Consider the following 18,797-nt stretch of genomic DNA (forward strand, 5'->3'; position numbering starts at 1 on the left):
CAGTTCATTAAATAATTAGCCATTTCAACCTCGATTCTTGTTGAGCCAGGCTCCTAGGCTAAATAAAACTGAACTTCAGTTCATGGTGGTTTCAAAATTCACTTAGTGTTATTTTCAGATGGAATATACCTCAACTGTATCACCAATAAATCAGGAGTTTGCTCTCTACTGAGAAACTGACATACAGATCAAAGCTTTTCCAAATTGTTTCTGTGATAAATTAAACTCTGCCCGTTGGTGCAGTAAAGCCAGATTTTGCCCTCTACATGCAATCTGTTCGATATTTGGTAGCGGCCAATGAATAAGCCAAGAACTCAAAATGGGAAAGTGTATCAGTGTGAAAACAAAACCAGGAAAAGTGGCTTGTCATAAATTATTGGCCAAGAATAAGTTGTGTGTGGAAGACGGATGATGTGATGAAACTCTCTCTGCCCTTGGTGTTGAGCTGTTCCTACTAATATTTATTTTGTAGTTGCTGCATATTTTGTCTGCAAGAGTAAGTTTAAGGCTGCAATCTTGTGCCTCCTAGATGGAATTTGAAAAGTACCTCCAACCCAGTGATAGTGTTCACAGCATGCCAGAAACACTGCAGACCCCATTTCATAATGAGAATGCTGCCAGGTCCAGTTGCACTCAAGAAAACTCCACAAATGACATTGAACTGCCAGAAGAAATGAAGCCTTCAGTGGATCATTGTGTGGAAATGGAAAGTCCAGTGTGTGAGCATCCTCCAAATGGTGTTCAGCCAATTTCACAGCAAGTGTTTCCATTGACCAATAGTTCAGGTAAATTGAGTTGTTAGTGCATGTAACACCTTGATTTAAGTTTGTTGTCCTAAGCCAGAATCATTGATTTTCAAATTCATTGGAATTTAAAAATGATTAATTTGATGATTCTCTATAGAAAGTCATTCATACTTTAAAGCATCAACTACTGTTAAAATTAGTCAATGTCTGAAATTTGCAACTGTATTCCAACCTGTAATTCATTCATTTATTGTGTTCATTGTCAAAAGAAGGGGTTTCTAATATTTTTTGTACCATGGACCAATGCCATTAACCATGTACCCCTGGTTGGAAACCCCTGATCTTTAGCAATAACCTTGTGCAAGCAAAGTGCAACCATACCTTCTACCCAGGAAATACAGCCTGAATAAACTTGCAGACACCATGACATTTTATTAGGTCAATATTTACTTCTGATTAATAAACAATATTTAGTGGCTGATTTAGTAGTTAAATGAGAGAACAGATCCTGTATTCTGGAGATTGTTATTAAGATTCAGAATGAATTAATGGGTTGGTCTTCTACATATCTTGAACTGGAAGTGAACTGATTTTGGTTTTTTAAATTTATCTGCCAAGATAGTGTCAAATAAAATGAATTTCATCCTCTTCACCTACAGTGTTTGGTTTAAATAATCTGGTCTGGTCAGTCACCAGCTTCTCACTGGGAGCCCCAGTTCCTGCAGTCCCTTTCTATTCACTGGAACTCTGGTTACAATATCCCATTAGATAATGGACGCAAATCTGGTAACTACATTGATTTTAAGAAAATATGTGAATAAAGAGCAACTATTAGGGATTTCCATCAGAAATAATGTCTCCAAGTGTTTCTGTTGAGCTTTTTCTCAAACTCGGGCTCAAAGGTTCATTGCCATTGGAGAAGATGCACTGATGCTTATTTTGCGTATCCCTACCATAGCAACATTCAGCATTGTTCAAGATATGTGTAATGGTTCTTGCACACATCAAGATATGTGGGGAAAATAAACAAGATTTTGAAGATGCTGAAAATCCAGAGCAATACTCACAAAATGAACTCTGTCTTACATACATGGGAAAATGAATCATGGTTGAGTCTGAGAGATCTGGATGATGGGCATCATTGCAGGATGAGCAATAAGCAGTCAATGTTAGTGTCGTCTTCCCCCTTCCTTCCCACTCCTGATGAAGGGTTTCAGCCTAAAAGTCAACTGTTTATTGCCTCCATAGATGCTGCCTGACCTTCTGAGTTCCTCCAGCAATGTATGTGAAAATCAAGGTTGGGTCTGGGAGAGATTGGGGATGATGAGTGTCATTGCAGGATGGTAGGTGGAGGCTGTAGCAAGGACCCAGTGGATAGGTTCTCAGACTGCAGCTGGGGCCAGTCAGGAAATAGAGGTATTGAAGTCTAGCAGTTCCCAGTGCCAAGTAAAAACAAGCCCACCTCCAGAATAACATCACCTAATTCCTTGAGTGGTACCTAAAAAGGATTGAATGAAGTTGCTTTTGTGTTCATGTCAAAAGCAGAAAACATAGTAGCAGGCATGGATTGACTGGGTTAACCCAGCTGAAGGTCTTTGGTACATTTTTGATCCAGAAATTGCCACATTCACATCCCATTGTTGAAATTATGCCTTAATGTCATTAATATATTTCTATCAGGTACTCTTGTGGTTCTGCTTGTGTGGTGTGTTTTCTTTCCCTAACCTATATTGTTCAAGCCCACCATATGTTTGTCCTTGTACAGAATGAAACAGTTAAACCAAATTATAGCTATTGATACAAAAAAACCAACAGAATTTCGCAAACTCAGGACAGTAATTATGGCCCCGATAAACTTTGTTCCAGTTTAAACTTTAAAAAGTCCAAATGCAGCATCTTGTCTTCTACCAGTTATCCTGACCAGACCAGATCTCTAGTTTAATGAACAGCACGAAATGCCAATGGCTCCATAGTGGGCCATCTTTCCAGATAAAGACAAACTGTCTCCAGTGAAGCAAAGAATGTAAATTAAAATTAGTCATAGAAGACCACAGCACAGAAACAGGCCCTTTGGCCCTTCTAGTCTGCACTAACTGTTGTTCTGCCTAGTCCCATCGACCTGCACCTGGACCATAACCCTCCATTTCCTTCCATACACTTGTCCAAACTTCTCAAATGTTGAAATCAATCCCACATCTACCATTTGCGCTGGCGGCCTGTTTCAGTCTCTCACCACCACACCATTTGAATGAATAAGTTCTCCCTGATGTTCCCCTTAAATATTTCACCTTTCACTTTCAACCTATGACTTCTTGTTCTGGTTTCACCCAACCTCGATGGGGAAAAGCCTCCTCGCATTTGCCCTATGGATACCCCTCAGTTCTGTATATGTCTATCAGATCTCCTTTGTGCTTCTATGCTCCAGGGAATAAAGTCCTAACCTATTTGATCTTGCCCTATAAAGTCAGGTTCTCAGATCCTGGCAACATTCTTGTAAATCTTCTCTGTATTACATCAATCTTGTTGATCTTTCCTGTAGGTAGATGACCAAAATTACACACAATACTCCAAGCTGGGTCTCACCAACAGCTTGTACAACTTCAACGTAACATCCTCTCTCCTGTACTCAATACCTTGCCACATTAGCCTTCATAAATCAAAGCTTTCTTTACTACCCTATCTACCTGTAACACCACTTTCAAAGAATTATGGATCTGTACTCCCAGATCCCTCTGTCCTACAGTGCTCCTCAATGCTCGACTGTTCACTAAGTCCTACCTTGGTTTGTCTTCCAAAGTGCAGAAGCTCACCTGTCTGCATTAAATTCCATTTTTCTAGCTGGTTCAGAACTCGCTGCAAGTTTTGATAGCCTCCTCTTCGTCTATGCCCCCAATGTTGGTGTTCTCTGCAAACTTGCTGATCCAATTGATCACATCATCCAGATCATTAATACAGATGACAGACAGCGACAGACCTAGACAGGTAACAATCTACTTCCACTCTGGCTTCTTCTGCAAAGCCAATGAGTAACTAAAGCTTCTCGACCAGCCTCCCATGTGGGACTCGGCCAAGGACTTGCCAAAGTCCATGTGGTCAACATCTTCTGTTTTTCCTTCATCAGCATTCCTGGTAGTCTCCTCAATTGGGGTTATTTAGACATGACTTGCCAAGCACAAAGCCTGTTAACTGTCCCTAATTGGGCTCTGTCTATTCAAATACTTGTATATGCAAACAACAGGAATTCTGCAGATGCTGGAAATTCAAGCAACATACATCAAAGTTGCTGGTGAACGCAGCAGGCCAAGCAGCATCTATAGGAAGAGGCGCAGTCGACGTTTCAGGCCGAGACCCTTCGTCAGGACTAACTGAAGGAAGAGTGAGTAAGGGATTTGAAAGCTGGAGGGGGAGGGGGAGATGCAAAATGATAGGAGAAGACAGGAGGGGGAGGGATAGAGCCGAGAGCTGGACAGGTGATAGGCAAAAGGGGATACGAGAGGATCATGGGACAGGAGGCCTAGGGAGAAAGACGGGGGGGGGGTGACCCAGAGGATGAGCAAGAGGTATATTCAGAGTGAGAAAAAGGAGAGTGAGAGAAAGAATGTGTGCATAAAAATGAGTAACAGATGGGGTACGAGGGGGAGGTGGGGCCTAGCGGAAGTTAGAGAAGTCAATGTTCATGCCATCAGGTTGGAGGCTACCCAGACAGAATATAAGGTGTTGTTCCTCCAACCTGAGTGTGGCTTCATCTTTACAGTAGAGGAGGCCGTGGATAGACATGTCAGAATGGGAATGGGATGTGGAATTAAAATGTGTGGCCACTGGGAGATCCTGCTTTCTCTGGCGGACAGAGCGTAGATGTTCAGCAAAGCGGTCTCCCAGTCTGCGTCGGGTCTCACCAATATATAAAAGGCCACATCGGGAGCACCGGACGCAGTATATCACCCCAGTCGACTCACAGGTGAAGTGATGCCTCACCTGGAAGGACTGTTTGGGGCCCTGAATGGTGGTAAGGGACCAAACAGTCCTTCCAGGTGAGGCATCACTTCACCTGTGAGTCGACTGGGGTGATATACTGCGTCCGGTGCTCCCGATGTGGCCTTTTATATATTGGTGAGACCCGACGCAGACTGGGAGACCGCTTTGCTGAACATCTACGCTCTGTCCGCCAGAGAAAGCAGGATCTCCCAGTGGCCACACATTTTAATTCCACATCCCATTCCCATTCTGACATGTCTATCCACGGCCTCCTCTACTGTAAAGATGAAGCCACACTCAGGTTGGAGGAACAACACCTTATATTCCGTCTGGGTAGCCTCCAACCTGATGGCATGAACATTGACTTCTCTAACTTCCACTAGGCCCCACCTCCCCCTCGTACCCCATCTGTTACTCATTTTTATGCACACATTCTTTCTCTCACTCTCCTTTTTCTCCCTCTGAATATACCTCTTGCTCATCCTCTGGGTCACCCCCCCCCCCCGTCTTTCTCCCTAGGCCTCCTGTCCCATGATCCTCTCGTATCCCCTTTTGCCTATCACCTGTCCAGCTCTCGGCTCTATCCCTCCCCCTCCTGTCTTCTCCTATCATTTTGCATCTCCCCCTCCCCCTCCAGCTTTCAAATCCCTTACTCACTCTTCCTTCAGTTAGTCCTGACGAAGGGTCTCGGCCTGAAACGTCGACTGCGCCTCTTCCTATAGATGCTGCTTGGCCTGCTGCGTTCACCAGCAACTTTGATGTATGTTACTTGTATATGCAGTCCCTTAGAATACTTTTAGTAATATACCCATTACTGATGTCAGGTTCACCAGCTTATAATTTCCTGGTTTATTTTTTTAGAGCCTTTCTTAAACAATGGAGCTACACTAGATATCCTCCAATGCTCCTGCACTTCTCCCATTACTAAGGGCATTTAAATATTTCTGCCAGGGCCCCTGCAATTTCTGCACTACCCTTCCACAAGATCTGAGGGGACACTTGTGCCCTGGGGATTTATCCACCCTATTCTGCTTTGGATCTATAGACTGCGTTCATCTCCTGAGTAAATACAGATGCAAAAAAACTAAGATCTCCGCCATTTTTTTTCGCTCTATGCACTGGTGACCATGCTGATCCTCAAGTGACCCAACTTATTCTCATTTTATCCTTGTGCTTGATATGTCTGTAGAAGTGCTTAGGATTCTCCTTCACCTTGTCTGCCAGAGCAACCTCATTCTCTTGACCCTCTTTATTTCCTTAAGTGTTTTCTTGCATTTCTTGTCCTCAAGCATTTCAATTGTTCTTTAATCCCTATATTTCTGTGCATCACCTCCTTAACCAGGGCTTTAATATCCCTCAAACCAAGGTCTCCTAAACCTGTAGGCATTGCCTTTTAGTCTAACAGGAATATACAAACTTTGCTCTCCAAGTTTTACTTTTGAAGGCCTCCCACTTAGTAAGCATCCCTTTCTCAGAAAACAGCCTATCCAAATTCACACTTGCCAGATCCTTCCTCTTGGCATCAAAATTGGCAGTTCTCCAATTTAGAATCTCAACCTGAGGACCAATCCTATCTGTCTCTATAATTATCTTGAAACTAGTGGCATGATGATAGTCAAGCTTCTGTTACCTATCCTGTGTTCATTCCCTAGTAGGAGATCCATTATGCTGTATATTAAAGAATCTTTACTGTTACGGGGGATGACTTACCTGGGACAAGCTGCAGTAGCCGGATCTCTGGCACTGAGTCTGGCTCTGCAGTGCAGAAGGGAGGGGGGAAAAGAGGAGAGCGGTAGTGATAGGGGACTCGATAGATAGAGGTGCAGATAGAAGGTTCTGTGGTCGTGACAGAGAATCCAGGATGGTTTGTTGCCTCCCAGGTGCCAGGGTCAAGGATGTCTCTGATCGATTGCATGACATTCTGAAGTGGGAGGGTGACCAGCCAGATGTCGTGGTGCACATAGGCACCAATGACATAGCAAGGAAGAGTGAAGAGGTCCTGGACAGTGAGTATAGAGAGCTTGGTAGGAAGTTGAAAAGCAGGACTTCAAGGGTGGTAATCTCAGGATTGCTACCTGTGCTGGGTGCCAGTGAGGGTAGGAATAGGATGCTCTGGAGGAGGAACAAGTGGCTGAGGAACTGGTGTAGGGGGCAGGGTTTCAGATTTCAGGATCATCGGGACCTCTTCTGGGGCAGGTGGGACCTGTACAAGAGAGACAGGTTACACTTGAACTACAGGGGAACCAATATCCTTTCAGGGAGGTTTGTTAGTGCTGTTGGGGAGGCTTTAAACTAGATTTGCAGGGGGATGGGAACCAGAGTGCCAGAGCTGACAGTGTGGCTGGGGTGAAAATAAATGATATTGAAAGTTTAAGCAAATCCGCTGATAGAAAGGTTGTGAGTGGTGGTAAAAATCTTCTGAGGTGTATATATTCCAATGCTAGGAGTATTGCGGGGAAGGCGGATGAGGTGAGGGCGTGGATTGACACGTGGAATTATGATGTTGTAGCAATTAGTGAAACTTGGCTACAGGAGGGGCAGGACTGGCAGCTTAATATTCCAGGGTTCCGATGTTTCAGATGTGATCGAGGCAGAGGAATGAAAGGTGGGGGAGTAGCATTGCTTGTTAGGGAAAATATTACAGCAGTGCTCAGGCAGGACAGATTGGAGGGCTTGTCTACTGAGTCCTTATGGGTGGAGCTGAGAAACAGGAAAGGTATGGCCACATTAGTGGGATTGTATTACAGACCACCCAATAGTCAACGAGACTTGGAAGAGCAAATCTGCAGAGAGATAGCAGGCAACTGCAGGAAACATAAAGTTGTGGTGGTAGGGGATTTTAATTTTCCATATATTGATTGGGACTCCCATACTGTGTGGGGTCTAGGTGGTTTAGAGTTTGTAAAATGTGTTCAGGAAAGTTTTCTAAATCAGTATATAGAGGGACCAACTAGAGGGGATGCAATATTGGATCTCCTGTTAGGAAACGAATTAGGGCAAGTGACGGAAGTCTGTGTAGGGGAGCACTTTGGTTCCAGTGATCATAACACCATTAGTTTCAATTTGATCATGGACAAGGATAGATCTGGTCCTAGGGTTGAGGTTCTGAATTGGAAGAAGGCCAAATTTGAAGAAATGAGAAAGGATCTAAAAAGCGTGGATTGGGACAGGTTGTTCTCTGGCAAAGATGTGATTGGTAGGTGGGAAGCCTTCAAAGGGGAAATTTTGAGAGTGCAGAGTTTGTATGTTCCTGTCAGGATTAAAGGCAAATTGAATAGGAATAAGGAACCTTGGTTCTCAAGGGATATTGCAACTCTGATAAAGAAGAAGAGGGAGTTGTATGAAATGTATAGGAAACGGGGTAAATCAGGTGCTTGAGGAGTATAAGAAGTGCAAGAAAATACTTAAGAAAGAAATCAGGAGGGCAAAAAGAAGACATGAGGTTGCCCTGGCAGTCAAAGTGAAGGATAATCCAAAGAGCTTTTACAAGTATATTAAGAGCAAAAGGATTGTAAGGGATAGGATTGGTCCTCTTGAAGATCAGAGTGGTCGGCTTTGTGCGGAACCAAAGGAAATGGGGGAGATCTTAAATAGGTTTTTTGCGTCTATATTTACTAAGGAAGCTGGCATGAAATCTATGGAATTGAGGGAATCAAGTAGTGAGACCATGGAAACTGTACAGATTGAAAAGGAGGAGGTGCTTGCTGTCTTGAGGAGAATTAAAGTGGATAAATCCCCGGGACCTGACAAAGTGTTCCCTCGGACCTTGAAGGAGACTAGTGTTGAAATTGCGGGGGCCCTGGCAGAAATATTTAAAATGTCGCTGTCTACGAGTGAGGTGCCAGAGGATTGGAGAGTGGCTCATGTTGTTCCGTTGTTTAAAAAAGGATCGAAAAGTAATCTGGGAAATTATAGACCGGTGAGTTTAATGTCAGTAGTAGCTAAGTTATTGGAGGGAGTACTAAGAGACAGAATCTACAAGCATTTGTATAGACAGGGACTTATTAGGGAGAGTCAACATGGCTTTGTGCGTGGTAGGTCATGTTTGACCAATCTGTTGGAGTTTTTCGAGGAGGTTACCAGGAAAGTGGATGAAGGGAAGGCAGTGGATATTGTCTACATAGACTTCAGTAAGGCCTTTGACAAGGTCTCGCATGGGAGGTTGGTTAGGAAAATTCAGTCGCTAGGTATACATGGAGAGGTGGTAAATTGGATTAGACATTGGCTCGATGGAAGAAGCCAAAGAGTGGTGGTAGAGAATTGCTTCTCTGAGTGGAGGCCTGTGACTAGTGGTGTGCCACAGGGATCAGTGCTGGGTCCATTGTTATTTGTCATCTATATCAATGATCTGGATGATAATGTGGTAAATTGGATCAGCAAGTTTGCTGATGATACAAAGATTGGAGGTGTAGTAGACAGTGAGGAAGGTTTTCAGAGCCTGCAGAGGGACTTGGACCAGCTGGAAAAATGGGCTAAAAAATGGCAGATGGAGTTTAATACTGACAAGTGTGAGGTATTGCACGTTGGACAAACCAACGTAGAACATACAGGGTTAATGGTAAGGCACTGAGGAGTGCAGTGGAACAGAGGGATCTGGGAATACAGATACAAAATTCCCTAAAAGTGTCGTCACAGGTAGATAGGGTCGTAAAGAGAGCTTTTGGTACATTGGCCTTTATTAATCGAAGTATTGAGTATAGGAGCTGGAATGTTATGATGAGGTTGTATAAGGCATTGGTGAGGCCGAATCTGGAGTATTGTGTTCAGTTTTGGTCACCAAATTACAGGAAGGATATAAATAAGGTTGAAAGAGTGCAGAGAAGGTTTACAAGGATGTTGCCGGGACTTGAGAAACTCAGTTACAGAGAAAGGTTGAATAGGTTATTCCCTGGAGCGTAGAAGAATGAGGGGAGATTTGATGGAGGTATATAAAATTATGATGGGTATAGATAAAGTGAATGCAAGCAGGCTTTTTCCACTGAGGCAAGGGGAGAAAAAAACCAGAGGACATGGGTTAAGGGTGAGGGGGGAAGGGGGGGGCTTCTTCACACAGAGAGTGGTGGGAGTATGGAATGAGCTGCCAGACAAGGTGGTAAATGCGGGTTCTTTTTTAACATTTAAGAATAAATTGGACAGATACATGGATGGGAGGTGTATGGAGGGATATGGTCCGTGTGCAGGTCAGTGGGACTAGGCAGAAAATGGTTCGGCACAGCCAAGAAGGGCCAAAGGGCCTGTTTCTGTGCTGTAGTTTCTATGGTTCTATGTACTCAGTTGACAAACTATACTATTCAGACTTTTTACAGTATGGGAGTCTCACTCAATGTGGAAAGTTAACATCACCTATCACAACCTTTTCTTGCAACTGCCTGCAAGATTTTGTTCCTCAAAATCCTGCTAATTTAATATATAATCCTATTAACTTGATCATGCCTTGCTTATTCCTCATTTTCACCCATCCAGCCTCAGCAGACAAACCCTCTAGTCTGTCCTGACTGCGCACTACTGTAACATTTTCACTGAATGGTAATACCACACTTCCCCCTTTAATTCCTCCCACTCCAAGTCTAAAACAACACAGCACCAGAACACTGGGTTGCCAGCTATGGCCCTCCTGCAACTGTCTCACTCATGTTACAATGTTATAATTCCATATGCTCATCCATGCTGTAAGATAACTTGCCTATAATACTCATTGCATTGAAATAAATGCCACTCAGATTATTCCTTGTGCCATGCTCAACCTTTCAGTTCCTGTATTTGTAAGTAGGCTTAACATATTTCCCTACAACCACTCCGCTACTTGCCCTGGAAATCTGGTTCCCAAACCCTTGCAACTCTAGTTTAACAGCTCCACCAATACCACAGTGCAGCACCAGCAAACCTTCCTGCTGAGATATTAATCCCTCTCCAGTTCAGGTGCAAACTGTTCTGTACAGATCCCACCTTCCCTGGAAGAGAGAGCCCAATGATTCAAAAATCTGAAGCCCTCTGTCCTGCCCCATCTCCTTGGCTATGTGTTCCTGTTTAATTTTCCTATTTCTGGCCTCATTAGCATGTGAAATGGATAACAATCTGGAAATCACAGCCCTGTAGGGGTCCTGTCCTTAACTTAGCACCTCAATCTCCAAACACACTCTGCAGGACCTCATCACCCTTCCTGTCTGTTATTGGTACTGAAGTGGACCACAACCTCCTGGCTGCTCACCACCCACAAACCCCACCCTTAAAAATGCCATAAATTTTCCAAGATTACCCTGACCCTGACACGTGGGATGCAACATGCCATACCATCTGGGAATCTCATTCTCTTCCACGGAACCTCCTGTCTATTCCCCTAACCAATGACTCTCTTATCACTACTGCTCTTACCCCTCCCCACCACACCGCCTTTCCCTTCTGAGTCCTAGAGTCAAACTCAGTGCCAGAAACTTGGCTGCTGTGATTTTGCTCTGCTAGTTTGTCCTACCCTAATAGTTTCCAAATCAATAGGTACTTGTTGCTGAAGTGAATGCCACAGGGGTACCCTGCATTAGTTATCTGTCCCATATCCCTCTCCTGACAGTTACCCAGTACCTGTGTCTGCCTCCTTGTGTCTTATGTCAATCAACTACCCAAATGGTCTGGAGTTCATCCAGCTCTAGCTTCCCAACAGTCTGTAAGAAGCAAGTTGGATGCCCTTCCCGCAGGTGGTGTCCTAGAGAACACCAGAGGTCTCCCCATCTTCCATAACTTGCGAGAGGACTGCACTAGCCTACCTGGCAATCCCACTGCTCTGCTTGTGCAGAAAGAAACTTACCAGAAACCTACTTTAACCTCTGCCTCCTCACAGAAGCCTCTTGAGCCAAAGCCTCAAGCTCCCCACTCTAATCCTGTTCACTCCCACAATAGCTGCTCCACTTAAGTCAAACTACTTTTTATTGCCCCTTGACAAGTGCCTAATTACCCAATGATCTCAAATTTCCCAACTGGCCTGGCTCACTTTTCAATTCTTGCACTCATTCGTGCGATCTCAAGCCCAATAAAATCTGAGACCCAGCGCTGCCTTGTAATATTTTTGTTTTAATAGCAAGCGCTAAACCCTTTTGAAATGTCAATAATTGAGGTTGGTTTCAACCTGATAGCTTATTAAACCATTCCACCGTGACCACTTAAACCTGCTGATAACTCAGTAATCATTTGTCATGTATAGTAAACGCCTATTCTCAAACGCTGGGGACTCTGATAACATTGGACCAGCAGATTTTTGGATGTTACTTCCATTAATATAAACATATTTCAAATTTTCCTGTGAACCCAGTGAGATGAGAGTGCAGATGTGCCTTTGACTGCAAACCTACCCCCATTCCAGATTGTTCAGTGTTCTCTGTCTCAACCCTGACACTACCTGCATACCCAGCCCTTTGTCCGAATCCTGGTTCCAGCAGCACTCTGGCCATGATTCCTCTTGCTCACGTTTCACTCTATCAAGGCTACAAGGAAGGTATCAAAGCTTGCAGTGGGATTTGGGCCAACTGGAAAAATGTGCTGAACAATGGCAGGTGGAATTTAATGCAGATAAGTGTGAGGTGTTGCACTTTGGGGGTGGGGGGGGGGCACATGTCAAACCTGGATAGGTTTTGTACAAATGAATGGTAGGGCACTGAGGAGTGCAGTGGAACAGGGATCTGGGAATACAGATCCATAATTCCTTAAGTGATGGTACAGGTAGATATGGTCATAAAGGATTTTAGTGTATTAACCTTCATAAATCCTTGATTACAGGAATTGGGATGTTATGTTGAAAATATATAATTGTTGGTGAGGTCTAATTTGAAGTATTGTATGAGGTTTTGGCTCACCTACTTACAGGAAAGATATCAAAAAGATTGAAGAGAGTGCAGAGATAATTTACAAGGATAGTGTGGAGCTTGAGGACCAGAGCTATAAAGAAAGGTTGAATAGGTTAGGACATATTCTCTGGAGCATATATGAATAAGGGGAGACTTGATAAAGGTATACCAAAGTATGAGGACTATAGATACAATAAATGCAATCAGGGTTTTTCCACTGAGGTTGGATGAGACTACAACTATAGGTTAAAGATAATAGGTGGAAAGTTTAAGGAGAACATAGGAGGAACTTCACTCAGGGTTTTGTGAGTGTGGAATGAATTGCCAGCAGAAGTGGAGGATGCAGGTTTGGTCTCAACATTTAAGTGAAGATTAAATAAGTACGGGGAGGTTTATGGTCCAGGTGTAGGTCGATGAGATTAGGCAGGAGACTAGGTCAGCACAGATTAGATGGGCTGAATGACCTTATGCTATAGTGCTCTGACTCTAATGGGTGAGCCAGATGTCTGAACAAATTGATGCTTAGTTTTTGGAATTTTATTTTAACGTGCATCTTAAGCTGTTGCCTGCACTTCAGGAAAGCTCATTAACCTGAAGTGTTTCGTGTTTAGGGAATCAGTAACGATGACAACCAAAGGAATAGTATTCTCTTAATCTTTCTGACTTTTATTTAATTTTGAAGTTACCCACTACAACCCAACAAACTGCCTTTTCCAAAAGTTCCCTTCTGGAAAGTGCTATAGGGCTATTAAAACAAAGACTTCAAAATGCAAAGTTAATTTGTTATCAAAGTACATGTATATCACCATATGCTACCTTGAGATTTATGTCATCTTCCCTTGGAGACGATCATCTCCATCATTCTAGTTAATTTTCCCCCCTAATACTCTTCCCATCAATGACCCCATCACTGCACTTTAAACCACTTTTTCTAATGCTGGTTACATTGTAAATGCTGATTTATGCAGTTTATTCCATGTCCATACTTCAGCTTCTAACTTTTTTATATAATTTGTTATTTATAATTGTTAAATATTGTTCATTCTTGTTGCATTTTGCTCCAACACACCACAGTAAGTTACTAACGCATGAAATGTCCAGTTAATGGTGAATAAAGTTGGTCGTTGATCCTTTTATTGGGCATCTTAACTGACTGTTGCCTGGACTTAAGGAAAGCTGAAGTGCTTTATGGCAAGGGATACGACGATAACTAAAGTGTTCACTTAATCTTTCCAACCTTTATTTAATTTAGAAACACAGAGGTTTTATCTCACAGATTTATGTTTTGATTAGCCACTAGGTGGTGCTCAATGTAACAGACAGAAACCTACCACCATTCCTTAAATAGGGTTGTTTGTCTAATATGGATTAACTTTATCTGACATGTTATCTCATCACCAGAGACTGAAACATTGTGTTTTATCTGTTTCGATCGACTTGCTCTTATTTACACTGGGTTTCCACCTCCAGGTCTGCTGACTCCCAATTTCATTACAACAAAAACTTCTTGTTCAAATTATGTGCCTGATCTGTCGGCTGCTGGGAATGTTGCCCAAGAAATGGTAAGGATACTAACAGCTCGGTAAATTATTAACCTTACATAAAATTGTCTCTGCCTAGATTGCAGATATTCAGCAAGTGACTTGATTTTTCACTTATCTGCAGTGCCTGGTTTGAAAATGTATCCGGTGTGTTCATTCTTCAAGGTGGGATGAACTGAAGTGTAGTACGTAGTTGGTATGTTTAAGTGTTCTTGAATCCAAGATGAGGAATAGATGATACTGAATGGTAGAATGAGTCCAACAGGCTCAAGGAACTGATGCAGTGGCTATTGCCAGTCCGTAAGCCTTTGTCTGTAACTTAAGATGACCTCCCTTACTTCTGCAATCCATTTGCCTGTACAAAGTACCTAATATTTCCTAGTATTTATAGATGTGCGAGGTAGTTCTGGAAATACTTCTGTTAGAGTGAACTTTTTAACTACAGTATTGCGATTCTCTATTGAATTTGAAATGGAAGTAGTTGAGCTACAATCAGATGTTCAAACTACGAATCTGTAATCCATCTTCTCCTCCTCAGCCTAAGGGTGGTATTAAACAGATGCTGTCTACCTGATGTTGCTCAATTGCTTTATAACTGGAATATGACTAGCATATGTGGCTCATGAACTTGAAGGCATGACTCAGTGCCTGTATGCACTCGACTGACTTTTCTGGGAAGATCATGTCTCCAGTTGCATAGTCTCCATTCCAAATGCTTATGCCTTTCAACTCTCAACTGATTAATCCATGTTAGGCATTGATTTTAGTGCCTAGTTTTGTTCTGGTAACTGAGAAATACATGTTCAAATCTAACAACTCTTATATTTTTAAGGAGAATGAAGGAACTTACTTGAGCCCTTTTGGAACTATTAAAGAAGGCTGCCCAGTGCTTCCATTCCAAGCAGCTCTCCAAGATCTGATATCATTCAGTCCCAGTGGAAGCTCTCAGTGAAGACTGGTGAAGCTGAGGTGTTGCTGTCAAAACTACCAGCTATCATCAGACTATGAATGTCTTGTAATGGATTTGAAGGATAAAACATTATGGATTCATTCTAAATGGAGACTGTTGCTGCCCTAGTGTTTAGTGGAGAGCACTCTGAAAACCAGAGCCTTTGATACTTAATGAATAATGCCTTTGAGTGTGAGTCTTTGATTATTCTAGCACTAGGCTCAATCCAGCCTTTGCTTGCAAGTGCATTTTCTGCCAACAGATAATAAGTTGCTGTATGTAATTCAACACTGTATTCACTTGTTTCTGGCAAATAATTTTTTTTGATGTTCTGTGGATTTGTTGAGTTCTTCTAGCAGAAAGGAAAGGATACTGCCAATGGTGCTTAAAAACAGTATTGGTCTGCAATGTTTCTTGTCCGTTCCTGATCTGACACGTCTTCTGTATTTGCAGCTGGAAAGATTTGGTGCATGAAGCCCTTCAGCTTCCTATATCTGAACTGTTCTTGTGTGCACAGTGCCCAGATCACTGGCACCATTACCAACACAGAGTAGACAATTGCATTGATGGCTTCAAGAGAAGGCATCTATTGACACTGGCAATTTCAATGAATTAGAAACTTTTGGATTTTACATGTTTTCAAAGTTTTAAAGTTGAATTAATGACACCCCAAACTAAAATGACTACCTCACTAACATGGGTCTTCACTTTGGTCATTGCAACATTATAAAAGAACATTTTATTTTAAAATGAACAAAAAAAGATGTGAAATTTGTAACTGCATAACTATTGTCTGTATTTCTTTGTATCATTTTGCTTAAATAAATATTTGCATGTTCCTAATTTGGAACCATTTTGACTAACCATCCCAAGGTTAATAATGTTGCAACCATCGTCAACAGTTTGCAGCTTTGAGATTCTATTCACATCATTATCATATGATAAATTAACGTGTCACTCACTCATGTTTTGCTGAAACGCACATCCATTCTTACGTCTAACTATTCCATGTTTTCTTGGCTCACCTCACTTATTCTACTCAAAATTCCATGTTGCTAAACAGCAGTTATTACGGTTGTACCAGTACATTCGTGAAGGGAAGCACCTGATGTCTGTGCCTCCTGCCTGATGATAGATGCAAGAAGATGGTCTGGCCGAGGTGATGGGGATCTTTGGATATTGTATTCTTCAGGCAGTGCCTCCCTATAGATATTACAAATGACGGAGAAGGATATGTCTCTGATGTATTAGGCTGTCCACTATTCTGCAGATAATTATTTCCTGTGCATTCAAATTTCTCCACCAGATCATGGTGCAACTAGTCAGGACGCCTTCAACAGTACGCCTGCAGAAGTTTGTTGGAATGTTCGGTAACTAACTGAACCTGGTCAACTTGGGGAGTAAAAGCAATAATATGCCTTCCTTATGATTGCATCCATCTGCTGGGTCTCATTCAGGTCCAGGTACAGTTGATGTTCATTCATCTCATTTGCTTCAACTGTGAAAGACAAGGGAAGTCTTGGCTTCCTTTAAGCATCACAGCAACGTATTTTCAAATAAGTTTTTCCCTCAGTTGACTCACCTGTTGATCCACATGTTGGTACCTGTCCCAAGTTAAAGTTCAAAGTAAATTTATTATCGAAGTACATATTCTACCCTGAGGTTAATTTATTAGCATCTGTAGTAGAATAAAGAAATACAACAAAATCACTAAAAATCCACACACACGCACAGTCTACTGAATAACCATTGTACAAAAGAAAACGAACTGCAAATAGAAATAAACATGTACGCAAGTACTGAGAACATCAGTTGTAGAGTACTTGAAAGTGAGGCCATAGGTTTTGGAATCAGTTCACCGTTGATGGTGGCTCCTGTAACTCCTTGATGGTAGCACTGAGAGGAGAGCGTAGCCTGGATGGTGTGCTTCCTTGGTGATGGACACCGTTCTCTTTTGGCAGTGATCCTTGTAGATGTGCTCAATGGTGGGGAGGTCTTTTTCTGTGATGGACTAGGCTGTGTCCACTACTTTTCATAGGCTTTTCCGTTCTTGTGCATTGTTGCTTCCATACCAGGCCGTGTTCCAACCAGTCATGATACTCCCCACTGTGCATCTGTAGAAGTTTGTCAGATTTTTAGATGACAAGCTGAATCTGCACAGACTTCGAGGAAAATAGAGGCACTGCTGTGCCTTCTCCTAGGGTTGCATATGTCTACCCAATTTGACAGATTCAACCTTTCTACATGAGTGTCAAAGTTCAAAGTACATTTAATATCAATGTGTGTATACTATATACAATCTTGAGAGATTCATTCTACAGGCAGCACAAAACAAAGAAACCAATACTGTAGAATGCATTTTTAAAAAATCTCAACACCCAGTGTGTAAAAAAAAAACCACAAATCATGCAACCAATAAAATATAAACAAATAACACTTAGAAGTAAAGTTCACAAAAGTGAGTCCACAGCCACAAAGCCACTACTGATCCAGGACCCTGTTAGTTACAGGCCATAGCCTCAATCCAGCACAGAGACAAGTAAACCTCATGGAGCAGTGAGCTGAACACCAGCCCGACCCTGCCACCCCAACCACTTCAATTTGCCCTGGTGCTTATATCAGTCAAATGTCGGCCTGCTCCTTGCTCTTGGGCCCGGAACATGCTGCTCCGAGACAGCCCCAAATCCACTCCAGCAATGGCCAAACATCAGTTCGTTCCTCAGGGTCTCGGGCCCTGCTGCCTGGATTCAGCCCGTACCTGACCCTTTTCAGACATCCCACCCTGCAAAAGCTCATTTCAGGGAGGTAGCACCCCCGCCCCCCGCAACCCCATATCCCCCCCACAACCATTGACCTCCAAGGGTGTATGTAATACTTTGTTTAGTGATTTTGTCTAATCTGTAAACCAAGTTGAGTATATGCAGAAAATGTGACATTAAAATATATACTTATATTATCATGTTTATTCTATCACAACTTTAAGCAAGTTTACAGGGAGTTTGGCCTCATCACGTAGGACATCAATAGCGTAGGTTCGGTTGTTGGTCAGACCAAACATCAGAATGGGGAAGAAATGTGATCTACATGACTTTGACTGTGGAATAATTGTTGGTGCTGGATGGGGTTGCTTTGAGTATCTCAGAAACAGCTAATCTGGGATTTTCACTCACAAGAGTGTCTAGAGTTTACAGAGAATAGTGCAATAAATAACAAAATAAAAAGTCGAGTGAGTGACTTGTGGGAGAGGTCAGAGGAGAACGGTTAGACTGATTCAAGCTGAAAAGAAGTCAAATAACCACGTGTTACCACAGTGGTGTGCAGAAGAGTATCTCTGACTGCACAACACATCGAACCTTGAAGTGGATGGGCTACAGCAGCTGGAGTCCATGAACATACATTCAGTGACCATTTTATAGGTATTGGAGGTACTAGGGCACTTTATAGGTACTGGGGGTAATAGGAAACCCTTCAATAAATTCTAACACACATCAAAGTTGCTGGTGTATGCAGCAGGCCAGACAGCATCTCCAGGAAGAGGTACAGTCGATGTTTCGGGCCAAGACCCTTCGTCAGGACCAAATTCTACTTCATGGTTTCCCTTGTGTACCTAACACCAACCCTTTGCAGAATTTAATGCTGCTCTAATATACCACAAAAAGATCAATGTAGGGTTATAGACCTAGCTGATCCATGTGGAAATCAAATAGCTCTAGTATCACTTAAATAATTCTAGTCTACATTTATCCCTCAACTG

The 18,797-nt window shown here is 42.6% G+C and overlaps 1 protein-coding gene across 1 annotated transcript in view; it reads left to right on the top strand.

Moving 5' to 3' along the window:
- Positions 1-15,885, top strand: part of dlgap5 (discs, large (Drosophila) homolog-associated protein 5) — a 72,657-nt gene extending 56,772 nt beyond the window's left edge. The window contains exons 16-18 of the mRNA XM_063062398.1: positions 530-785; positions 14,024-14,115; positions 14,927-15,885. Coding sequence (XP_062918468.1) covers positions 530-785; positions 14,024-14,115; positions 14,927-15,046 — 468 coding nt within the window. The 3' untranslated portion in view covers positions 15,047-15,885. The remainder of the gene's footprint in view (positions 1-529; positions 786-14,023; positions 14,116-14,926) is intronic.
- Positions 15,886-18,797: the final 2,912 nt, after the last annotated feature.

This window comes from Mobula hypostoma, chromosome 11 (assembly GCF_963921235.1).
Source record: "Mobula hypostoma chromosome 11, sMobHyp1.1, whole genome shotgun sequence".
NCBI lineage: Eukaryota > Metazoa > Chordata > Chondrichthyes > Myliobatiformes > Myliobatidae > Mobula > Mobula hypostoma.